Source organism: Cyclopterus lumpus, chromosome 10, assembly GCF_009769545.1.
Source record: "Cyclopterus lumpus isolate fCycLum1 chromosome 10, fCycLum1.pri, whole genome shotgun sequence".
Classification (NCBI taxonomy): domain Eukaryota; kingdom Metazoa; phylum Chordata; class Actinopteri; order Perciformes; family Cyclopteridae; genus Cyclopterus; species Cyclopterus lumpus.
Genome location: NC_046975.1, coordinates 1213550 through 1240406, shown reverse-complemented (window position 1 = coordinate 1240406; position 26857 = coordinate 1213550). Strand labels below are relative to the sequence as shown.

The following is a 26857-nucleotide window of genomic DNA, read 5'->3' as shown; positions in this document are numbered from 1 at the left end:
AGAAAACATATGTGATGTGAAACACTTAAATGTCTTGAAGCATTTAATTCAATTAAGTTTATTTTGTATAGCCCAATATCACAAATTACACATTTGCCTCAGAGGGCTTTACGATCTGTACACATACGACATCCCTGACCTTTGACCTCACATCGGATCAGGAAAAACTCCCCAAAAATAACCTTTGACAGGGAAAAAAGGGAAGAAACCTTCAGGAGAGCAATAGAGGAGGATCCCTCTCCCCGGATGGACAGAAGAATAGATGTCATGTGTACAGAATGAACAGCATTACAAAGTTACATAAACACATTACATGAATATGACAATGTATGAATGGAACTCCAATCCATGAAACAGAAGGAGGTAGAGAGGAGGGGGGGCGGGGCATCAGCAGGGCCAACGCGGGAGGCCAGTTCACCAGCATCAGACACCTCCAGGTCCAATGGACCCTATGAGACGTGAAGTCACAAAGACTCCGGGGAGGAAGCAGAGTTAATAAGGTGCAATGGAGAGATGTAAATTCATCCATAAGGAGAGAGAGAAGAGGAGAGAGGTGCTCAGTGTATCCTAAAACATCCCCCAGCAGCCTATAAGCCTATAGCAGCATATCAAGGGGCTGGACCAGGGCAAACCTGATTCAGCCCTAACTATAAGCACTATTAAAGAGGAAAGTCTTAAGTCTATTCTTGAATGAGGTGACTGTGTCTGCCTCCAGGACTGAAAGTGGAAGCTGGTTCCATAAAAGAGGAGCTTGAGAACTGAAGGCTCTGGCTCCCATCCTACTTTTTAGGACTCTAGGAACCACAAGTTCAATTTATTGAACAAATACTTGAAATAATTCAATTGAAGGACAGAGCTATTTCACCACAAATGGTTTGGCGGTCTGACACTGAAAACGGGTTTAACAGAGTCTTATAAACATTCTTTCATACACAAATGTCCCTTTTTCTTGCTCGGTTCATAATTTATGCAGTCTTTATTACATCAGATCCATGAACTTCAAAGTTTAAAAACAGCATGTTAATTTGTTCACAATATCCTATATTGTTTATTATCACGTATGCCAAATGAGTTTTTTACGTGTTACTCCACTACAGTGAGAAATCCAGAATGTTCCTTGTTTTTCTCAAAACTGCAACGCACCTTGCACATTTAATTACATTATGTCAAACAACCCTTTCAATCTACTCATTCCCATTGCAATAACCTCCAAATGCTGTTGCAACAACGAAATATTAGTGTCATCAGCACATAAAATAAATTTCAGTTTCTTTGATAATCTGCATTTATCATTTATGTACAAAAAGAACAATTTTGGGCTAATACACTGTTCCTGTTATTTTTGGTAGTCGTAACTTTTTAATCATGCCTACTACTCTCATCATATGAATCATTTATGTCATATGCATTGCCTCTTTTGTGATTCAGGCTATACAAAATAAATTGATTGGGCTAAATTGGTTGAAAATTGCTTTTCAACCAATTCAGCCCAATCACTCTGATACCATACCTTTTCAATTCATCAAGTGGTATACTGTGATCAATGGTATTACAAGTTTTGTTTTTATATCTATAAATACTCCAACTGCATACTTTTTTGTCTATACGATTAGCAAATTCTTCTCATAATTTAATTAAAATGGCATTATTTCTACTGGTCTTCAGGGGGCGACTCCTCTGGTGGCAAAAAGAAGTCAGAAGTCATCAGACAGTCTGATGTCCAGAGAAGACATACTTACAGTACATTAGTAAAAGTACACGTACTTTTAATACAATAGGAAAAGACATTCTTCTGTCAATACTTTGTGATTTCCCTCCCCAAGTTCAATTGGTCCAGAATAGTAAGATATATTTATAAATCATCTACTCCAGTGCTGGACAGTTTTGAAATGATTGTACTTCCATCCATCCATCCATTTTCAATACCGCTTATCCTCATTAGGGTCGCGGGGCGCTGGAGCCTATCCCAGCTGACATAGGGCGAAGGCAGGGGACACCCTGGACAGGCCGCCAGTCCATCGAGGGCACATGTACACATAATATTCCAGTAATATGAACATATATTATTGTGAAATGGGCTATTCTAAATTATGAGTACTTTTACTTTAGATAATGTGAGTATATGCTCAAACTTTTGTTTGAGTAAGATTGTGAATGCAGGACTTTGACTTTTAAAGTAAAAACTCTTTAGTGTACACAATGATGTCTCTAGAGTTCAACGGTAGAAGACTAATCTAATGCGAGGATGTTGTAACATATCAACAATTGTTATCAAGTATTATACCCACATTGTTCAGTCTCAAGTCTATTATTTTGTAGCTTGTTTAAATGTGAGGTAGAGCCGGATGTGACGTCACTCTTCTGTGTACACCAGCTGATCAGAGCGAAAACGCAGATCCGTCATTCCTGTCGTGTTGTCGTGTTGTGATCTCCGGGACCACCGGAGCACTTCGCACGAGCCGCTGACGTCCAGCGGGAAACTGCAGCGCGTGCAGCGGACAGCGGAGCTCGCGAGGCCTGTTCGTTCCGGTGGACAGCGAGGCCTACCTGCGATGCTAAGCTAGGTAGCTAGCTGTCACCGTTAGCACGGTTCGTGAATGTGACGGAAGCGAACGGCCCGGGACAACCTTCCCAGCTCCAGTCGAACAAACGACGCAGGTCTGACAGATATGTTAACGTAGAGAATCACGGTGTCCGTCGTGAATGGGTAACGGTAACGGTAACGGTAACGGTAACGGTAACGCAGCAAGGTGAGCGCAGCCTGAGAAGCGCGCCCACTTGTCACTCCCACTCCATGACAGAGACATTGCTCTGCGGCAGCAGCGCTCTGGTCCGGCTGTAAGATGTGGCTGAAGCTGTTCTTCCTGCTCCTGTACTTCATAGTGCTATTCATGCTAGCGAGGATCTTTGAGGCCGTAGTTTGGTATGAGACCGGGATGTTCGCCACGCAGCTGGTTGATCCCGTCACTCTCAGTTATAAGAAGCTGAAGACCATCCTGGAGTGTCGAGGGCTGGGCTACTCCGGACTGGCCGAGAAGAAGGACGTCAGCGAGCTAGTCGAGAAATCAGGTAACTGTCGGCTTCAGTCGGATATGAATGAGGGCCACAACCATGCATCCGGGTACTTGTCTGTCAGTTGCTTTATATCCTTTAGCTGAGGAATCCGATTATGAATCTCTAAAACATAACATGTTGGCAAAGGCATGAGAAGGATACCACGGGGTGTTTCTAGACATTGTCCTGGAGTTGAACTATGCTATAAGAAGAGGGGAGAATAATGTTAAATAATAATAAAAATGGAACAATATGGCGACGTACACCAGAAATATGTTGTAATAAGTTGAAGAGCAGTTCCACCTGATACATAATCGATGAAGGACTTTGATCGGTTCACAGACAACTTGATCTCTAGTGTGTAATGTTTACCAAACACCTTCATAAATCCATTCTCCTGATTATTCAGTGTTGTTTGTCTGATATCTTAGTTATGAGCTGTGTACATTGTGATGAAAATGGTCCTTTGATGGAAACATGGATTTGATCCTTTGGTCTGTGTCCAGGCTGAGTACTTTAAAATATCCTCCTGACATGTCTTCAGACTCACAGATCATCTGCAGTTGGCATTCCCCACATTCTCACCTCACATATACCAGGCATTAGTATTTGTTCTACTTGGAATTAAAGAAGAAATGAATGTATTTGTTTATTGTTTGGGGCAGGAGGATACATTGTTAGTCCTTTTCCAATCCTGGTTGTTTCTCCACAGGAGAGTTGACACATGGCGAGCTGTACTCGGCCATCAAGAAGGAGAAGGAGCAGACGGAGGCAGGAGATGCCGGCACAACACACTTCAGTGGAGAGATGCACTTCTATGAATTAGTGGAGGACACTAAAGATGGGATATGGCTGGTTCAGGTAAAGGCACTTAATAACAGTGTATTAAACATAGTAGTGATGCCTGATTAAGTGGCACTAATTCTGTTGCATACAGCTGGAATATCACATTTTCTTAATCCGTCAACTTTCCACTCAGGAAGTCAGCCAGTGACAATTTCATGAGCACTGCTTACACGCACATCACAGATTGTTTAATTCACACAAAATAGAGTCGCGTTTCGATCGGCCCTGAGCCGTGAGCGTATTGATCAGGCTGATTATACAATTAGACGCACTTCTTGCATGTCACAGGCTCTATTCCATCCAATATATATATTAGCAGGTCAGTGGCAGTTTAGGAATATATTCTATATTCTGCCAAGATGTGGAGGTGATTCTGGACCAGCAGTGGGATACGGACACACTCGACTTTGATTCTTAGGCAGTCTGGTACCGTCAAGGTTTCAAGGATCATGTATTGTCCTTCTGCAACACCGGGGTGCACAACAACATGCAGTTGTAGCCCGTGTTGCTACACAAGTAAAACATGAACCATGGTCCGGTAGGTCTGACTAGTGGGTGGTGACCGCAGCACGTAAACCCAACGCTTCCTTTTCCAATGTTGATGAATGTATTCTGTCATATGCAATTAGTGCTCCAGTAATAAACAAGAAAAAAACTTCACGTATTACAAAAGTATGTGTAAATGTTTACGCTACGGTTACGGCGTTAACAGGTTACGGTTTGCGACTCCCGTGTAGCTTAGTAGCTTAGCACACTGAAGAGCTCGTGAGGCTTCTGAGCAGTTACCTGACAACACGGGCTGAAATGGGAGAGTTGTGGGTTTCTGCTCAGACCACGGCAGGGAACAGGAAGCTGATCAAGAGGGTCTCTTTAAATGTGCAATGGACACACTGTCATTCACAGAGAGGCGCTAGCAGACAGACAGATGAGCCGTGAACTAAACGAGGTTTTAACCGACGCTATCAGCGTGGTCGTGATCATAAAAACAAGACCCCTGAACGCACCACTGTTTTCACTGTGGAGACGGGAGCGGAGCTTTCAGCTGCTTCACAGCGAAGCTCGGTGGCTCTCACGAGGGAAGGGGTTGTCTTTGAGCTCAGAGAAGAAATCCGTCATATGCATGACATGTTGAATTGAACACATATTATTCTGCAAAGAGGAGGTGGACTCAGTTCATCATTTATTTTATCTTTGTAACGTTACACATGTATATACTTTTTGGAGTCAAATTTATTAATTCAATTATAATTATTAATTTGCTGTTGAATAATTTCTGATGAAATTGGCCTCTCTGTGACATATTTGGAAAGCTGAATGAATCTTCATCTTCAAGGCAGAGAGCAGCACCTTCCTCAGGCAGCTGGAGATGTGGGACGATCAGGGGAATATTGATTCATTTGAACTAATACTGATACAACTTGATGGCTCACACATATCTGCACTCATTTGGTTTTGCACCGGTTGCACGTTATTGTTTTGAAAAGATATTTAGTGTAAAACTCTTTATTGCCAAATATTTTAACTTGTTTTGTTTAGTTTTTCACAGGTTGCACTTTATTGTTATTATCTTGAAAATATATTCAGTGCCAAACGTGTAAATTGCAGCCACAATAAGCTATTAAAGTGAATGCACATTTTATTAGTTTTTGTCTGATGGAGCAATCTGGTTTACTTGAAAGTGATTGCAATTGTCTTTATTCTATTATTTGAAAAAGCACAGATGGAGGAGTCACAAAGTTGTCATTTCAATAAAAATTCAGCATGGATCATTTTGTTACATTTTTGTTGGGGCGGTGGGGCACGAACAATGTTCTTCCTCCGAAGTGGGGCGAGTTTGAGAACCACTAAGTTAAACCAACTGAAACACTGTTTTTAAGCTCTGCACTGATAACATGAGTCTATTGGCATGAGATGCACTTCATACCTTATATTACCTGCCTGGAGTCCTGTTTGATCAAAGTACTTTTATAGTATGGTGCATTGTCATCTTATTCATGTACACATTTTCAGCACTTATTATATGCATACTTTTCAACACTCACACTTGACTGTAACTCACCAGTTCATACTAACAAGCAGAGTGCAGTAACAGTTTACTTCAACTCATCTATCCACTCCTGTTTGTTTTCCTCACAAGGAACGGACATGTTCTGTATTTCAATGAATTAAACCGGACTTGACTCGGTCGGCTCACATTGGCTCCAAACCAGCTTAATGAACTCGGGACGGGTGTTCTGCTACCTGTCAAAGAATGGTCACGACATTGTGGCACCAACATCCGATCCAACCTCCAGCCCACGTTCTGCCCCGAGGACCAACATATGGAAGTCTGGCTGTAATGTTTAATTTGAATGGGGTAAAGCAAATGGATCAGACGTGTTGACGTTGAACCACTTTCTTTCATCAAAAGTACTAAAAAGAAGAAGAAGTGTTTGGTGCCTCCGCAGACGGGTTCACTGAATTGTTTAGTACGAGCTGTCTGACCCGCTCATGTCCTGTGTGTACCTGCAGGTCATTGCCCAGGACCGGGACGCTCTGCTCAGTCAGTCCAACTGGGGGAAGATGGTGCAGAAAGTGTCTCAGTTTGGGATCAGAACTGGAACCTTCAACTGCTCTAATGACTACAGGTGGGAAGCAGGGTCTTCTATAATACACCCACACTTGTCATTTCTCTCAGGGCACACAGGCAAGGGATGCTCATTGGACTGTGAACTTGGATGTCTCCTTCTTCTGTTGGACCTTTTATTTTTCTCTCCTTCAGTATGTATATGTTTTGCCTATTGCAGATGATGCCTTATGAGATAAGATAATCCTTTATTAGTCCACAGTGGAGACATTAACTGGAATACAGCTGGATAGTACAAACAAACAAAAGACATAAGTAGAAAAACAAGATCAAAACAAGTGTAATAAATCAGTAAATAAAAAAATAAAAATTGGACTGAAGTCAGTTCAAACCATCACCATTCCTAATGTCATTTGCGGTGGTTATTTGCACAAAGCACCGTTGATACGCTGACATGAGTTTCTGTGTGGGCAGTAAGCTGTTACAGTGTCATGGCTCTTTCTGTAAGGAGCCGGGTGTAATACTGTCATTGTCCACCAGGTCATGTATCAAGCGTGGATGGCAGCGCTCCACTCTGATCATGTCCGTTCCCCAGACCTCGGCATCAAAGGGTAAAGTAATGCTGAAAGAATACAACGGCCGTCGCATTGAAACGGAGCACATCTTCCGCTGGATGACCTCCCACGTGGCTCATCGAATCAAAACCCTGCGTCAGTCTGAGCAGCTGGTGGAGGAGTGGCGCTCTGACCCGGCCCACCCGGTGAAGATGTTTCTGTTCGCCCGTCTGTCCCAGCCGCCCGCCTTCTTCTCTGCGCTGTCGGTCAAGTTCACCGGCAGGATTGAGTTCATCTTCGTGGATGTACGTCGCTGGGACAACCACAGCATCCTATCAGAGATTGGTGTGACACAGAGCCCCGCCTACATTCTCAAGATGCCTGAGGGCATCTATCGCTATGGCAACAGGTGATGATCGAACAATGGGATTCTTGTTGTTACAAACGAATACAAATGTCCTGAATCAGTTTGTTTCTTCTTCCACTCCTTGTCTCCACCTCTCCCTCACTCCTCTCCTCTCCTCTCTCTAGTACGGGGGAGTTCTTGTCCCTGGCTGCCATGGATACTTTCCTACGATCCATCCAGCCCGAGGTCAATGATCTGTTTGTCCTCAGTCTGGTCCTGATCAACTTGCTAGCCTGGATGGACCTCTTCATCACACAGGTCACATTTCTGTTTTTCTATCCCACCCAGGGGTCAGCATTAACAAAGTGCTTTTAATCAAGTCAAATGTTGAGGTGCTTGTTGTTACCATGGGTATTTCCATTGGAAGTGACTTTATACTTCTACTCCACTACATTTCAAAAGGGAAATATTGCACTCTTTACTCCTGTACGTACGTCTATAACTGTAAAGCCGGCTTTATGTTTCTTGTCTGTACTTTCACTGACAATGAAAAACGAAGTGAGTGCAGAACCTTTTGTAACATGTTGTCTAAACTGTAGTACTGCTTATCAAAGGCTCTGAATACTTACATCACCATTGATCAGATATGTCATACACAGTGAGGGAGGGAGAGAGAGCGGTTCAGTTAGTTCTGTATTTATTGTTTAATTGAAACCTGTTTTCATGGACAGGGAGCAACAGTGAAACGATTTGTAGTTCTGATCCGCACACTTGGAACCTACAACTCCATCCTGCTGGGGTCCTGGCTTCCGGTTCTGGTAGGAAATCATCCGTACCACCCGACTCTCAGTGCTGTCTTCATCCACTCATTCTTCCTGTGTTGAACACTACATGCATGGGATACAATACCCAAAGGTTTCACATTACAACGCTGATATGCATATTGCAACACTAGTCACCACTAGCTTCAGCTTATGGCATTTTGCACTGCACCACGGTCCAGTTTCGTGTAAGACAATAAATAATAAATTTATAATATAATATAATTTATAATAATACATTTTTATATATATATATATATATATATATATATATATATATAAAAAATGTTCAAGGTGTGGGAGATAAATATCAAATGATACGACTGGCATGAAAACAAATATAAAGTACATAAAAAAAATACAATCCACCATAACACTGAATTATCGCCACATTATGCAGAGAAAAAGAGGGGAAAAAAGCTTGTCGAGTGAGAATCTAGCGATAAAGCCGTATTTGAAGCAGGACTCCTGATATTGTCTTTTAAATTCAGCTTTCTTCTTCTTGGAAGTTGTCGGCTCTTCTTCTGTCTCTCGTTTTTTGTTTTTTAATTTTTTGCTAGCTTGTGGGTTAACTTGTGGGGTAACGTATCATTTGACCGAGACAAGCGTCTTGACGTGTCAAGATGGATGTTTCCGCTCATTTTTCAAAATAAAACATCTTTCAGGCCTTAATAATCAACTGTAAAATGTCTGTGTCAGTCATAGAAAGATATACCTGTTTATAACTGATCACTGATTGGTCACTCCTCTAGGCTCTCCTCCAGCTGCCCTATCTGGAAACTCTGTATGGTTGTAGTCTGAAGCTGCTTCGGTATACTGACACCACCACATTGGCCAGCCTGGTGAGAGCTGACTGGACCTTCTACTCGTCCCACCCAGCTCTCTTCCTGTCCACCTACCTGGCCCACGGCCTGCTGGTCGACTACTTTGAGAAGAAACGCCGCTGTGGCATCAGGAGCCAAGAGGACAGCACCACCAACCTGGAGTGGCTGGCCAGTCTGTGGGACTGGTACACTTCCTATCTGCTCCACCCAATCGCATCGCTGCAGCAGGTCCCGTCTGACCACTCCGACTGGGACGATGACCACAACTTCTTATTGGAGCGTTTGGCTTTCCCCGACCTCTGGCTTCGCCCTTTAGTAAACGTGGACTATATTAACGCCCTGCCAACCTGGAGGTTCAGAGCTGTTGGGGAGGACACTGGGGAGGGGGATGAGGAGACAGATGGTTTACATTCAGACACAGAGAGCAGGGAGCAGATGGATTCCCCTCCACATAGCAGCAGTCAGGAGTGCAACAACATGGACGCCAGCAGTAGCTGTCAGTCATTCTGCTGTCGGCATGGGAACAGAGGCTCACCATCCGCCAACGGGTCACTGAAGGACGGCTGCCCCTGTGATTGGTCGGTGTGGCCCTGTGGCGTGCTGCACTGCTCCGAGTGTGTGGTGTGTCTGGAGAATTTTGTGGGCGAGGAGCTGCTGATGGGTCTGCCCTGTGGCCACGCCTTCCACCAGCACTGCATCGTGGTGTGGCTGGCAGCAGGCAGACACTGCTGCCCCGTGTGCCGCTGGCCCAGCTACAAGAAGAAACAGCAGAGAGCTGCACAGAGCTCTGCTGAGGTCCCACTGCAGGGCTGAAGGACAACACTCCTGTGTCATCACAGCTTGATTGGGGGAGGAGTTCAGAGGAAACATAACCAGGACTGCGTTGGTCATCAATCGGCTTGCTTTCATTACCGTTGAAGGTAATATGCTGTCCATTATTTCAGACGGATGAATCTATGGTTTCTGCGTAGGAAGGATGTGGATTCACAGTAACTGTTGGGGAAGTCGCAGCAAACTTCATAGTGCAATAAAAACATCTTTCTGGTTTTGCCTTCTTTCACCCAGAAACATCAGTGAGATTTCTTCCACATGGTGTTGGGTTTTCAGGCTGGACAAGAAGTCTATTTTATTTAATGCTTATCAACTGTCTACACTAACTGCTCCTTCCTGTATCATGACTGGCTGCAAATGCAAACACCCCCATGCTGTATGTGTGTGTGTGTGTGTGTGTGTTGTATTTAGAACTTCTCTATCAAACCCTCCCATTGGTCAACACAAGAAAGAAGTACTACGATGAATCGGTCAGCACAACGGTACCATGAATGTTGGGTGTGTGATATCACACTCAGGTCCTTCTGCTTCTGAAGGTGTTGACATGGCCCCACTGTCAACGCCTCACAATCTAAATCTTGACACATATTTATTGTGATGATCCACAGAATATGCTTAAAACAAGTGTCCTGCCCCGCCCCATGAATAGTCTCTACCTGTATCTATCTGCCCCATCCCATCCCATAGTTTGTGCCTCTAGTGCATTTAACACTTAGTGTTGGAGCTGTCATTTAGAACCCAAACACATCCAGTTGTTTTTAGGTGAGCATACAAAGTACAGCATGCTGGTCATAGTGAGGATGGAGGTGTGTGTGTGTGTGTGTGTGTGTGTGTGTGTGTGTGTGTGTGTGTGTGTGTGTGTGTGTGTGTGTGTGTGTGTGTGTGTGTGTGTGTGAAGCATTGTGAAAACACACGTTAGAGGCTGCTCACATGCACACTGACCTGCTGGCATTATTACATTATCACCACAATTGTCTTTGGTTGAAGATGTTCTATGAAAGTTTCACATATATGAAGGAATCCTAAAGGTTGAAGAAGTGTAAGCAACATTCTGCATGGACTCACCAGAATACGAGACCTAGTCAACGTGGTATTTGAGGAGCTAAAGAAATGTCATGGAAGCTATAATATAATGTTCTAATATAAGAGATGACTGCCTCTGGATGTGACTTTTGATCATGGCCACAAGCCATGTGTCAGGCTAGCTACATGACTAAACCAACCCAATTAAAGCTGCACTAATCAACACTTTATATTTCCAGGAGGTCACATGACTCTAATGTAAAAAGTGTAGTAGTGACAAACACAGAATTATAAGCCGTTAGCTTGTCCTTTCAACTGAAATGACCTTAAAGCTCTAATCAGTCATTTCCAGTAGCAGCACACGAGCTGCTCATCAGCTGACAGCAGCCAGACAGAGACGAGCTGGTGAAGAGCTAGAGACCGATGGAGCTGGTAGAGACCAAACCAGAGCTAAAAGGACAGAACATTGGATCCAAAGCACTGCACGGGGTGTGGATTCACCATAATCAACTTTATAGGTTGATGATGTGTCAGATGTTGTGTTGAGTTTGCCCAAGAAATAAATGAATGCACCTATAACAACACAGTGGTATTATTTAATCATCATGTATGACTGACCGTAAACAACGATTTGACATTTCTCAACACTACAGTGCAGTTGTATCATCTTTATCAGGACATGGACACGTCACGCTGCCTTGACCTCGGCTGAGATGGAGACTGATCAGTGGCGAGCACGTCGTCCTGCCATCACTAGCCCATCATGTGACCTCGGGCTACACACTTAACCCCAAATGGCTCCCGCCTACTGTGTGAATGTTAGCTGCTCCTGGTGGGCAGGGTGTTAGTGTGTTAGTGGGTGAATGGGTGAATTGTTTAATGCGCTTTGAGTGGTCTGAAGATTAGAAAAGTGATGGATAAATTATGTGAAAATCCAGATGATATTTCTTTTAAAGTCTGATTTTCTATTTTGGTTTCTCTTCAGAATGATCTGATGGTGTGTGGGACTCTTGAATTATAGAACCCTTTGATGTGCTCTCATTGGGCCTCAGCATAACCCCATGTTCACGGTGTAGCAGATGTGATATGATACATTGTCATTTTGTTTGGGAATCTGCGGCTATAAACCACAATATCCACTGACTTCATGAGAGGTTATCAATACAAATCTAGTTTTGAGAGCTTTGTTCTCTCAGCTGTTTTATTATATGCCATATAGAATCCCTGTACTGTTGAAATAAAGCTGATTTGAAAGCGGTGCTTATTTTCTTGGTAATGAAGGTTTCTTTTCCTGAATTAAAAAAGCTTTTCCTGTGTTTAAACATTAATTTGGTAGACATAATATATGCTCAAAGATTCCACGTATTGTTATCAATTTCTGCCTTGTTCAGTCTGCTGTCACATTCATCTCTCATTTCACTCAACAGAGTGCTGTATAGCTTTCCAACTTTGGTCTTGGCATGTGGTCTCTGGTTCCACCTTCTCTAGCTCCTCCTGGTGCTCCTTGTTCTTCTGGCCATTGTTCCCCTCCATATATCAACCGGCCTAATGGAGCAGATCAGGAGTCCATAAGAGGTTTCAGATGAAGCTTCACTTATTTTTACAGTTACTACATCAAAAATTCGCCATCACTGACCAGTTCCAGTAATCTCCCACACAAACAAAATGAGCTCATTATACCTTCTCCCTCTTATTAGCCCAAACATACCATCTACAGGTAAGTACATATATCAACAATATATTTACAATACATATCTAGATGATTTCACCAACCCAATAATAATGTACAAATATTTACAAACCCTATAAAGAGTCAATCATCCACACATAATGTATCTAAATAAACAGCACACCTTCAGCTCCGACTTCCATCGACATGGGCTAGCAGAGCCGGGGATCGAACCGCCGGTCCTCTGATTGAAGGACGAGCCACAGTCGCCCCTAAATAGTTGTATATACGGCTCTTTTATTATTAGTAGTGTGTGTGTAATATGATCTTGTGTTTTGATTATTAAGGGTAAACATAAAGACTGATGGTTTGACCTGGATCCACGTCTCCTGCTCATCAGTATGATTAATCTGCGTGCCCCTTGAGTTCCTGATGCTGGGGGCAAAACTTACTCTTTAGGTGAAATCCCTAAGGTGGCGTTGTTGTACTACTAATATGATTGGTTACTGTACTCGTGAAACTCAAACCACACCCTGGTCTTGCCACATAAAGTAGAGCTCTCTTACTCCCCCACCCTGCAGTGGACTAAATGAAGTGAAGAATTGTAACAAACTGTTCTTTATTGTTGAATAGCAGCAACATAAGTTCAGTCCCTTCAGTCTCTCTTGCAAACACACACATACAACAAATATATATAAATCCACTAATAATCTATGATGTATAAGTAGTATATCATTATCAAGTATATAAAGTAGTTAAAATGAGCTCTGCAACATTAAAGTGATGAACACATTATTTCTACTTCTAAACCGTCTACCTGTCTCTTAGACCCCATCCCAACGAGGCTGCTTAAAGACGTGTTGCCTTTAATTGGCACCTCTCTGCTGGATATTGTTAATGTGTCTTTGCTAACAGGCCATGTACCACATTCCTTCAAAGTAGCTGTAATTAAACCTCTCCTGAAAAAGCCCACTCTTAATCCAGAGGTGTTGGCTAACTACAGACCAATCTTTAACCTTCCCTTCCTCTGAGTAACTAAGACCACCTGAGTAACTAAGACCACCTAAGTAACTAAGACCACCTGAGTAACTAAGACCACCTAAGTAACTAAGACCACCTGAGTAACTAAGACCACCTGAGTAACTAAGACCACCTAAGTAACTAAGACCACCTGAGTAACTAAGACCACCTAAGTAACTAAGACCACCTGAGTAACTAAGACCACCTAAGTAACTAAGACCACCTGAGTAACCAAAAGGAGGCAGACCTCCAGCACCATGGCACCTGTTCCGATCCAAGGGACCCCGAGGGCCTCAGTGCTCAACATTCATTAATATATAATTGTTATAGTAAGTTCAATATGATGATGATGTCTGATTGTTCGTATAGTTAGTCGTTATGTTGTAATGTATTATTTTATTTAATCTTGTCTAGTATGAGGTGATGTGTAATTTGTATTAAATATAAATACATGATTGAAAGAAAAACAACTTAAAACCCCATCACAGCATCATTGATGCTTTTAGGAGAAACTCAAATCTTTTATTCTTAAATAGGGGGGTCTTAAAGAGACAGGCACTGAAACGGAGAGCATACGGGCAAATTCAGTTAGACCTTTGAACATTAAAGTGTTTAAACACGTTTTAATAGAAACCCAAAATACAAGTATGAAGCTGAAAATGTGCTAAATATGTCCTATAACATTTAGGTGCATCTCAACATTTCAACTTGAAAACATTGATATTTTCCAGTTTCCAGAGAGGGTAATGAAAAAAGTATGTATTAACCCTCTCAACATACATAAATGAATATCTACACAAGACAAAAATATCAACACACAAATAAAATCTATTCTAATTACATATGAACAAGTCTATAAAAAGGGAACTTTAAAATGATAACTAGAGTGACAGCTAGACAGAAAAATTGACAGCAGGTTCCCAGGTGTCCTCCCATTCTTTGCCACTTTGAAAAAGAGCACACATGGCAATGATTAGTGAATACATTTGATCATGGAACTTGAATCATAATGCTCTGCAATTTGATTTTTTTTTTTCCCATTTCCATAACAGACTCATCGTGGTAAAGAGCTAACTGGCTTTTAGAAGTCTGATGTCATTCGTTACCGCTGTTACTTTGTCATGTGATTGACATTCATGGTGTCATCATGTTTTAACGTTTCACCATATGAAAGTAAGTGGAAAAACATTAAGCTCATTAAGTGTGTCAATGGTTGACAGAAGACACCACCAATCCTTTTATAGCATGTTGTAACATGAATACATAATGTGTCTCCAAAGTCTTTTGACATAACTTAGCCTGGGAAGAAAAATGATCTTGCAGATTGTTTTTTGATAATTGAGTTCATGAGTGGTAGAGTTAGTCCCTCTTATTGAAGTTTCCATGTTACGGGTTAACACAGTAAAATGAATGTCTGCTCCACTTTGTATCGTCTCACCCAGATGACGTTTAAACTCTCACGCCACTTCTTAAAGCAAAGGTGCCATCTTTTCATCTATTCATATTCAAAGGGCCCGTGCTTTGGTAGAGTGACCTCAGAGGTTCTGAGCTTCTTTTACTTGATGATTTCATAATGTAGCTATAATCTCATGACAGTGATGATGGTTCCATTTAGTTAAATATGTTCTGAATGAAGTTCTATTTATTCATTCATCATCTTAGGCAATTCAAATGATTATACCATCATATTGTGATTGTAAATCTGAGGTAAATATAATTGTGATTGTGTTGTTTGCATTTGAACTTGTAATAAAGTGAAAATCAATGTACTGACAGCCCAGCTGGCCCTTTGGACTGTGGACCCGTCTGTATACAGTCGTTTCATATAGTCCTCACAGCTCAGGCCGGTCAAACACATGTGGAGTTACACCCATAAACATCCCCAATGTTATCTAGCTAAAGCCACCTTTTTGAATAATGTGAATATTCTGGTTCTTGCTGCATATATATATATATATATATATATATATATATATATATATATATATATATATATATATATATATATACATATGATGAAGAACAGGCTAATGGCTCCAAATGGTTTGCTGCTTTCTTTTTTACAGTGTAAACCACTGTTTCCACCACAGGCTTCTTACAGGCTGCTTGTGATGGCCATACTTCTCATCCTGTAGGTTAGAGTAGTAAAGGTAAAGTACAGTGTCTTACCAAGCGGAGCAGGACTTCCAGTGCACTCGGACCTCCTCCATTCCCTGCAGAGCAAAGCAGGTTATAAACAGCTCACTAAAGGGCTGAGCGGACACATTGGAGAGTTTTATAGAAGCAATACAAAAAAATGGTGAAGTAATTGAAAATAAATTGAGAAGTAAAGCAATTCGCGAAATAATGAATATACCGACTGTGTGAGTTATCAATAAAAAGAAACAGGGTGGAACCACTCTACCTGGAACACTAGATAAGCAGACACGCGGTGTCGCAGTCAATACGGTCTGGAATCAGATGAGAACACCTGGCATCCAGATCTGGAACACTGTGCCGGACTTTGTAGCCGTCATGAAGATCACTGCCGCTCTAGTGTGGCGAGCGTGAGCGTTACAGCACGGTTATCCCCGTGGACGTGCGGCGAAGGCTTCACTCTTTGTTGTACAATATGGTTGTTTGTTTATGATCGATTGTCCGGTGATGGTTTATATCTGTTTGATAATGTGGTTTGTGCAGTTGAGGAGATAAATGAATCAATTGAGACATAAAGTGTTCCATTTGACAGTGAAGAGGAGAACCCCTCCAGAGAAGTATTTCTATTAGCATAGCGTGGTCCATGGGGACCAGCAGCACCAGTACAGAGCCCAGAGTCTGCAGCCTGCTGTTTGGTCATATGTGGCTTCCAAAGTGTTGTTATTTATGTTTCCAGAAGTTGTCTTAAAAACCTGTTTTTAAAATGTGTAACTGATGGATCAAGACCAGGTCCTTTTAGCAGCGGCTGAATACAGGCGTTGAAATAATGTGGCAAACATCCAGAGCAAAGGGAGCATTGAACTATTTCCCTCAACACTTGTCTGAACATGCTGGTTTCATATGGGACACCGTGTTGGTTTCCATATCAACTGGCTTAACGATTTCTAGGAAATGTGGATGAAGAATAATCATAGGACAAGCTGGAAAGGCGATGTTGCATTTGTTGAGAAAGGACAGAAATGTGTCACAGCCAGCAGCAGATGAAGCTGAGCGACTCCAAGTGGGAGATTCCACTAGATGACTAATGGTTGGAAATAAGAATAGGGAATTGTGCTGATTGGTAGTTATTAACTCAGAGAAATATTGGTCTCTATCCGCTTTTACTTTTTGATTGTACAGTAGATGCCCAGTTGATCTCATTTGGAGTTCTGTTCCAGAGAATCTACAGTGTTCTCGTTTAGTTGTAAATCGGGCGAGTGTGTCCAGGGTAGTTTCACAAATATGATTGAATTTTCCTACCAACTTGTCCATATCTGTATAAGAAGTGTTTTTCTTTGTTAAAAAGGGAACAGAATCTGTATGTTCAGCAACCACTCGAAACTGAGTGGTGGTTTACTGGACAACAGACCTTAATACACTAGTGGTCAGCGGTGGAGAGGTCCATGCTAGGCACATTGTTGAAGTCTAAAGTATGGCTATGAGGTCTACAGGACTCAGTAATATGTAACAAATAAACTGCAGTTGAATTCCATGTGTAGGTTAAAATCACCAACCTGGATGATCTTATCACATTTAAACATAACTGAAGATAGAAATTGTGAGTTCGATAGACACAACCCTAACTGGAGGACCCCAGTGATTCTGGATCAGCAGCTCCACCACAACCATATGGGTTTTCTTTTTTCCATTTAAAAAAGGTTTCACCTTAATGGCTTAGTGACTGAACAAACTAATATGCTGAACCTACCAAAATAAGAGTTGATTGTTATTGAGTAAAATCCAGCTCAAATCTTGGGGTAGACGCATTGATCCTTTAAGTGTGGGAACATAACTCGACACACATGTATCCAGCTGCTGCATAATTTGTCACCACAATGAATGAAGATATAAAATGTCCATTTTGGCCATTTGAGTTGCACCTCTTTGCTTCCATTTTTTTGTTTTTATACAGCCAAAGATTATGATTTGAGGCGGCCTTTTAGCTAAACCACAGGAAGTGAAGACACGTTTCTGAGTCTTGGTTTTCACCCCAACATTTATGATAACGATGAGATGAACCTAAATACTAAATAGTACTCGCCATGGTCACAAAGGAGGTGTCATATTGAAAGACCATCTCCAAAGGACGGGAGGAATCCACCAAGGAGCTTATCATGGCCCATCAAAGTTGCCTTCAATACGGACCAGAGAGTGGCCGCTTGTTGAAACATTTACAAGAGTCTCTTTCATGGAGACCTCAAAAGGTCTCAAATGTTGCCCCCACTCAAAATAAAATATAACATTTTTTTTGGCATGCATCTGATCTTACCTTGTTTGACCTCCTCTATTATTTTCTCAAAAAAGAAAAGCTTCTGCCAGGTATGCTTTTTGCAGCCTGAAAATAACAAACAAGATGATTTGCTTCAAAATGTATGAATAATGCATTCTGTATAATCAATAAATCAAATACATAAATAAATATAGACCGTTCAGTCCAATTACATGTGATGTAGGCTAGCCTTGAACTGCGTTGGCTTTGAATTAGAAGGTGATCTGGAAATCCGGATAATGAAGAATATGTCAAACCTGTATGTTCACTTATTTTTCTTTTTCCCAGCAATTCCTTTTTCATTCTCATCAGGCCTTTGACAGGAGAGGGGAGGGGAGCATTAGAGGGGGTTGCTGGAGGAGGTGAGGAGAGAGAGAGCGTTATAGGAATGGAGAGAGATGGAGTTGTAGGAGGTGAAGAGAGAGAGGGGTTTGTAGGAGGAGGAGAGGGCAGAGAAGGAGTCGTAGGAGGTGAAGAGAGAGAGTGGGTGGGAAGAGGAGAGGAGAGAGAGGGGGGAGCAGTTGGAGGTGGGTGTTCCACAGGGACCAGGTTTAACACGGGGAGGGGCTCCTCCTGAGAGGAGGCAGGGGGTGCTGATGTAGTTGTGGCAAGTAGCTCACTGTAATCTGAGAGATGGAGAATAATAAGGAAATACAAAAGACAAACACAGCTCGTATTTCATAAGCGTTACAAACAGGCTTTATAAACTAAATGTGAAGGGAAAGCAGTGTTCTTACTTCGAAGAAAGTATTCATAAAGGGCAGTCATTCTTTTAATGATCTCCCTCACAGGTCCCTCTGGTATGGGGCCGATGCCCTCTGCTGAATCTCCTCTCTCTCCCCATAAACAGAAGAGGCTTAAAGTCCAACTCATGCAGATTCTTCACCTAGAAAAATACACATTATTAAATAAACCTCCAAAGTATGTCATCATTTGTATGAATACTTTCACGCTGTTCGCTCCCTCTCCAACAGGATAGGAAGAGAAGAACTGGCTTCTTTAAAGGCTGCCGCCATCCCCAGGGAGCGTAATGCCATCGCTACATCCAAGTTAACGAAACATGAAATCCTTTGGTGAAATGCAATGTCCCCAATAATCCCACATGTATTATTGTAGTGACTGTTGCGTGGTTAGGCTCAGCTGCGGATGAAAGATACTAACGCCCGGATTACTCGGTGGTATCTGGCGTTGCAGCCTTTTAATTTCAAGGTGATCCATAGGCCGGGGACGCAGATGGTCGTGGCCGACTTCCTCTCCCGCTCGCGTGCCGGATGGCACCCTGGCCTAAAATTGGGGCGGTGGAGGTATGTGGTGGCTGGGGCGTGGTTAGGCTCAGCTGCAGAGGGGTGTGGGGGAGTGGTTCAGGGAACAGGTGCCGGGATAGGCCTCAGCTGCAGGAAATCAAGGCCTGAGTGGCTCTGCCCTATATGTGGGGCATGCAGGTAGTGGCACGAGAGAGAGGAGCAGAGGGACAGTCTGCAACTAAATAAAGGATATTGCAAAATATACCCTAAGTGTGCTCATTCCTTGGTGCTGGGGGGGGGGGGGGGGGAACCTGCATGTGACAGCCAGGAGCTTGTTACAATTATCAAGGACAAAATGAGAACAGTTATGGAAAGGAAAACATTGTTCATACGCCACAGATGAGAAAGAAACTGGAGGTCCCAGGTTTTGGTCATAATGAACCCTGGAGAGGTCTACTGTATGATCATCAGATGCCTCTCTACCTGGACCAGGAGCCCTACTAGATAATCCAGGCGTATAAAAACCTCAACAAAGAATATTCTCACGTACAGATATGCGGGCTGAATCCACCACTCTGCCTGCGTTACGGTGCTCCTTCACTTTCCCCCCCCAGTCACCGGAGCGCAAACTCTCCTCCTTCAACTTAATCCTCTCTTTTATAGAGAGGCCCGCAAAACACGACTGGCATGTTGTGCGGTTTGCTGCATTCATGCCATGACAGTGGAGGCATGCCTTGGTTTGGGTTTGGTCATCTTCTGCAGATAAAAGCATGTGAACATGTTGTAAGCATTACAGGAGGAGTATGAGCCAAACATATAGAACTCTTATTCTAATATTCAGTGAAGCCAAGAGTCATAAAGTGTGTTATTAACATGTTGCTCCTGATGTGTGGTGGTAGTCGGCTTTTAGGGAAGAGGTAGATTATCAACAGTTCTAAAGCCACTGATGAAAGAGTCAAATCAATATGTGAAAAGATTTTCTTTTTGAAAACTGGAATTGACAGCAATGCTACAGACTCACTTTTTGTGTTCCAAACAAATATTTCAACCATCCCAAAGTGAGTGTGAAGAGTCAAACATGAGCCCATTTACCATATTGGGTCTTTGTATAAAACACTTTTATTCAAAACGGTTGCGTTGATTAAAAGGAAATCTTGGCGTTAAGAGTTTTAATGATATATTATATGCTGTTTAGAGTTAGTGTAAGAAAGATAAACAGGTGATTCCCTAAATAATATCTATTTTATATTTCTGTAAAAACATCTTCAAAACAACTGCATTTATTATTTACTTTTTTTTACAAGATTAGATTTGGACACATCGTGACAGCGTTATAATTTACCTTTGCCCAATACTCAGTAGTACAGAGTAGAGCTTGAATGCATCATAATACAAGTCAATGCAACCTCCGTTAGCGTTAGCTGTTAGCTCTGCATAAACAGGACTGGTGCAGCAGACTGATTACTCTGAGCAGCATGGTGGAATGAATTCTAATAGAACCAGAACAAGAGACTGATTCACTTAGATTATGGGCCTTATTATTAATTATTATGGACCTGCAGTTGTGAGAAATTACACTCATGCTGAAGAACATCCGCAGAGAGAGAGGTAACTTTCATGTGACAGTTTTACAGCTGCAGTGGTATGAAAAAGTTTGGGCACCCCTGATCATTTTCAAGATTTTCCTTTATGTATCATTGGTTGTTCGGAACAGCAATTTCAATTAAATATATCATATAGCAGACAAACACAGTGATATTTAAGAAGTGAAATTAAGTTTATAGGATTTACAGAAAGTGTGCAATAATTACTTAAACAAAAGTAGGCAGGTGCATAAATTTGGGCACCCCAACAGAAAAATGACATCAATATTTAGTAGATCCTCCTTTTGCAGAAATAACAGCCTCTAAACGCTTCCTATAGCTTCCAATGAGGGTCTGGATTCTGGTTGAAGGTATTTTTGACCATTCTTCTTTACAAAACATCTCCAGTTCAGTCCGGTTGGATGGTTTCCGAGCATGGACAGCCCGCTTTAAAACAGACCACAGACTTTCAATGATATTCAGGTCTGGGGACTGAGATGTCCATTCCAGAACATTGTACTAGTTCCTCTGCATGAATGCTTTGGTAGAATTTGAGCGGTGTTTAGGGTCCTTGTCTTGTTGAAGTTTCCAGCCCCGGCTCAACTTCAACTTTGTCACTGATTCCTGAACATTGTTCACAAGAATCTGCTCATACTGACTGGAATCCATGCGACCTTCAACTTTAACAAGATTGCCAGTACCTGCACTGGCCACACAGCCCCACAGCATGATGGAACCACCACCACATGTAACTGTGGGCAGCAAGTGTTGTGTTCTTCTTCCACCATGCATACCGCCCCTTGTTATGTCCAAATAACTCCATTTTAGTTTCATCAGTCCACAGCACCTTATTCCAAAATGAAGCTGGCTTGTCCAAATGTGCTTTAGCATACCTCAAGCGACTCTTTTTGTGGCATGGGCGCAGAAAAGGCTTCTGCCGCATTCCTCTCCCATACAGCATCTCCTTGTGCAAAGTGCACTGAATAGTTGAACGATGCCCAGTGACACCATCTGCAGCAAGATCATGTTGTAGGTCTTTGGAGCTGGTCTGTGGGTTGAGTTGGACTGTTCTTGGCCTGCCACTACGGGCCTTAACTAGAACTGTGCCTGTGGTCTTCCATTTCCTCACTATGTTCCTCACAGTGGAAACTGACAGCTGAAATCTCTGAGCTAGCTTTGTGTCTCCTTCCCGTAAACCATGATGTTGAACAATCTTTGTTTTCAGGTCATTGGACAGTTGTTTTGAGGCTCCCATGTTGCCAGTCTTCAGAGAAGATGCAAAGAGGAGAACAACTTGCAACTGGCCACCTTAAATACCCTTTCTCATGATTGGCTTCACCTGTGTATGTAGGTCAAGGGTCAATGACCTTACCAAACAAATGTGGTGTTCCAATAATTAGTGCTAAAGGTATTCAAATCAATAAAACAACAAGGGTGCCCAAATTTATGCACCTGCCTACTTTTGTTTAAGTAATTATTGCACACTTTCTGTAAATCCTATAAACTTAATTTCACTTCTTAAATATCACTGTTTGACTGCTATATTATATATTTAATTGAAATTGCTGTTCCGAACAACCAATGATGACATAAAGGAAAATCTTGAAAATGATCAGGGGTGCCCAAACTTTTTCATACCACTGTAAAAAGATGTGGCGGTCCTTACATTTATTAACAATGGGTGAGTAGGGCTGTAGAAACCCAATACACGCCACGTTGCCATGTACAAACACTAAAGTAGCCAGTTGATGAGATAACAGTTCCCATCCCTCCTCTCACTGCCATGGGATGGGCCAACAACTACTTTAGAACTACTAAACAGGAGCACTCAGCACAACTGCCCAGGAGTTGTGTGACAGCTGACTGCATGGGTCCTCTGGGAGCGATTCTTGGTCACGTGTTTCCTGCACAAGCTCCAGCACTTTATTTCTATCTGCTGAAGATCATACATATAGTGTATTATTAACTACTACTACTTTTAACTATTCTGTAGTGGCCATTTGTCCAATAAATCAAAAACAAACATGAATCAAAGGGCCACTGATGCACCATGGCTTTGTGGTTTACGCAGCCAAGAGAATGCATTGTCTATTCAGGATTCCGTTTTTCTGCTCATTTATTTAACTAAACAAAAGAAGCAAAAAACAAAAGAACAAAGAAACATGCTTCTAAAAAAAACATAGGCCTACCCAGGTGCATGCTGGTCCTGTATCTCCCTACTCCTACATATAACCCCAGGTGCCCACAACAGTACCCAATTAATAAACAAAAGAACAACCAAAATACTAACTATACATAGACAACAACAAAGAATTAAACTAAAAACACTCAAAAGACAAAACTATCCTAATATATAAAAAAATATACTACGGTTGCTGCTTAGTTTAGGACACGTAATTAACGTTATTAACGATGCAATGTTCAGGTTCGTCACTGGTCTTTTAATTCTGCTGGTCTTGGTTTGAAGACCAACAGAATGCACTAGTCATTTCCAATCAGGAAACGTCTGTAGTATCTTCCCAAGTATCCAGGATCCACGAGGTGTTGTTGAATCAACAACAACAACAACAACAACGATATCTCCAGGTAAAAAAGATTTCCCTGAAATTCCTTTCCATTTTTGCCGTTGTTGCAGCAATGATATGCAGTCTTGTGTCCATCTTTTCCAGAAGAGATCAGCCACATACTGAGCCTTTTTATGTACAGATCCTTTTTTTCAAAGAGTCTTTCTTGTTCCTCCAGTTTTTCTCTGCCAATGTGTCACCCTCTTCTGGTTCTCTCTCTGACGGCTGCTTTGCTTGTTTGAGCACCAGAGAGATGAGTCTCTTTTTTAGTGAACTGAGGTGCCGTTTAGCAACAGCAAGTAGTTTGGCATGTGTACCTGGGGTGTCCTGAAAGGCAACTTCATTTTATACGACTCCTTTCTGCTAAGTCCACTTTGACAACTCTTCTTCAGTAATGATATTGTTTGTTGACACTGGCATTTTCTTCTGAATGAAACGTAATAGGAAACTCAAAGAACTGATTGTTGTTCCAAGCCTTTGACACTACAACTTGGAACAGTCGTACTGTGACCCATCGTAAGTAGATGAATCTTTGTTCTTCTTCAGCCGTTCCATTAGACTCTCAGAACAGAAAGTGTCATTACTTCCTGGATCCAGAAATGCATAAGTTTGTATGATTTTATTTCCCTTTGTACATTTGACAGGTAAGATTGAAAGGATGCCGTTACGTATCCCTGACCACAAGTAGAGACAGTCGTGCCACACACACAATGATGGGATGATTAAAGTTGCAAACGTTGCAAGATAAGCGTTGCATTTCATGCTCATGTGTCCAATGCAACCAAAGCAAACTCCTTTTTCTTTCAGAAATTCACATTTTTCCCGATGTGTCCTTTTTCTTAATTATGGACAGTGCTCGGGACATGAACGTCCAGTAGCACAGTTGCTGAGCAGGTTTCAGGACTATATTTCCAAATACTCTCCATGGAGACAATTTGTAGGATGGATTTTTGGACACTACATGAATTCAGTTTTGAGCATTGATGTCAGTGTCCTTTCTTAATTATAGCTTCTATGTTTGGATCAGACTTGAAGGTGTTACCAAAGATGGTAGTGAGATATTTATACTTGTGCACAACATCCACCTCCTCTGTGTATGACCACTGGGACGGTCCAACTCCAGCAGTGCATTCTACACCATTCAATTCAATTCAATTCAGTTTATTTTGTATAGCCCAATATCATAAATTACAAATTATCCTCAGAGGGCTTTACAATCTGTACACATACGACATCCCTGACCTTTGACCTCACATCGGATCAGGAAAAACTCCCCAAAAATAACCTTTGACAGGGAAAAAAGTGAAGAAACCTTCAGGAGAGCAACAGAGGAGGATCCCTCTCCCCGGATGGACAGATGAATAGATGTCATGTGTACAGAATGAACAGCATTTACAAAGTTACATAAACACATTACATGAATATGACAATGTATGAATGGAACTCCAATCCATCAAACAGAAGGAGGTAGAGAGGAGGGGGCGGGGCATCAGCAGGGCCAACGCGGGAGGCCGGCTCACCAGGCATTAGACACCTCCAGGACACCACTGTTGGGATGGATGCTCTTCGTGATTTCTCATCTCCATAAATGTTGCAGCTAATCTTACATACTTTAAATAATAAATAATTCAGCTATATATGTCAGGACTCAGCCAGCCGGACTCCCTCCTCAGCCCAGTGACACCCGGTACCTCAGAGCGCGCTGCCAGGGAGCTCGTCAGCTCATTGTCTACATGGGGGGGGTGGGGCTAAAGCCGTGTTCGGCTAAACTGAGCTTTGCCGGTTGTCGTGCGCTTGGGGTCAGAGACAAACCATAACAATATACTACTTAACTATATTAAGTAGCCTAATTCAAGTCCCACATTTGACCCTAAAATGGCTACATTTACGTGTTAAAAATATATATTTCTCCGTGATTCCATAGAATGACTTAAGTATTTGAGTTCAGGACATCTCTGACTACACCCATACTGAAAATAAAACATAAATTTTTTCATTTTCCCCAAGTAAAAATGCCACATTGTTACGTTGTATATGTTTGGACTTTGGATGAATCCTGTTCTCCTTACACCTTGGGTCCAGGTCTCCTTGGTCTTGCCTACTTCGCCTAACCAGCTGCTTATCAGCAGCTCAGACAGACCCCTGCCTCCACTCAGCCCCTTCACCCCTCGGCCTGCTACGCCAGACCTCTAATCCTGTCAATATTAGGCTCACAATACCTATGGGGGAAATAGTTTTCATCCCACATCAAAGTGAGATGAAAAGGCTTATTTTGCTTGTCTGGAAGTGACTCTGACATAGGAGTATTTAAAAGCCCCTTTTACACAGACTCAGCAATATTCCAAAAAGAAGTTCCTCCGTTAATGCGACACTGGCTGGTCTGATATGGTTGAGCCGCTCATAAGTGTTGGTTAGCCGAAGCAGGCAGATGAAGGGTATTGACCTGAGGCACGAGAGCAGGATTAACCCAAAGTCAAAGACCAAGGACAAATGTGGGACTTTTACTTGAGGAAATCCCAAACATTGATTTTCAGAATGTATGTAGTCTGATAGTATCAGTCATGGTTTTTATTTATTGCACCTCAAATATTCAAAGATGTACCTATATCATGGTAGAAATGTGGGACTTGTGCTTTATAGGACCTTTTAATACCAAATGAATCATATAAATAGATCCCCTGTCACAAAAAGGGAACGAGCAGCAGCAACACAGGAAGGAGAACATGTTCGAGACATCCAGCTAGTTTTGATCAGTATCAGCATAATAATAATAATTATTTCTGATATCTTTTTGAATTTGAAATGGAACGTGCATTTATTGTTTTCTTTTCATAAGCAGAACCATGAACACTATAATGAGGTGCAAAATAATTCACCAGAGTGCAGTGATGACGTCATTGCTTCCACACAGCTGTAACGCCTGCTGGTAGCTCAGCCAGTGAAACCACACCGACCTCCTCAGAATGGGAGCAGACTGCAGCTCACGGACACGTTCACGCTCCTCGTCAGACATGTCGGCTTCAAATGTCACCAAAAAGCGTCGGAAATCCCGCTGCTGAGAGCGCTAGTCACAGCGACACGAGACAAACTCACCGAGTCAGCACAATGACCGCACGCTGCCATCCAGTGGAGCGCGAGGGTTATGTGTGTGTGAGAGTGTGTGTGTGTGTGTGTGTGTGTGTGTGTGTGTGGTGGCTGGGTCGCTCCTCCTGGGAGACGAGGTCGGGATGGACGCGGGTAGCAGGCGGCGTCATAAGTTCACAACACTTCCCTGTTTCTACACAACATGTGACAGAATTCAATTCAATTCAGTTTATTTTGTATAGCCCAATATCACAAATTACAAATTTGCCTCAGAGGGCTTTACAATCTGTACACATACGACATCCCTGACCTTTGACCTCACATCGGATCAGGAAAAACTCCCCAAAAATAACCTTTGACAGGGAACAAAGGGAAGAAGCCTTC

At 42.3% G+C, this 26857-nt stretch overlaps 1 protein-coding gene across 1 annotated transcript; it reads left to right on the top strand.

Moving 5' to 3' along the window:
• Nucleotides 1–51: 51 nt before the first annotated feature.
• rnf103 (ring finger protein 103) lies at nucleotides 52–12130 on the top strand. The gene is made up of 7 exons (XM_034543491.1): nucleotides 52–3069; nucleotides 3767–3915; nucleotides 6412–6527; nucleotides 7007–7429; nucleotides 7552–7684; nucleotides 8098–8184; nucleotides 8940–12130. Exons 1-7 carry the CDS (start codon nucleotides 2844–2846, stop codon nucleotides 9822–9824), a joined length of 2019 nt encoding a protein of 672 aa, XP_034399382.1. The 5' UTR covers nucleotides 52–2843; the 3' UTR covers nucleotides 9825–12130.
• The last annotated feature ends 14727 nt before the right edge of the window (nucleotides 12131–26857 follow it).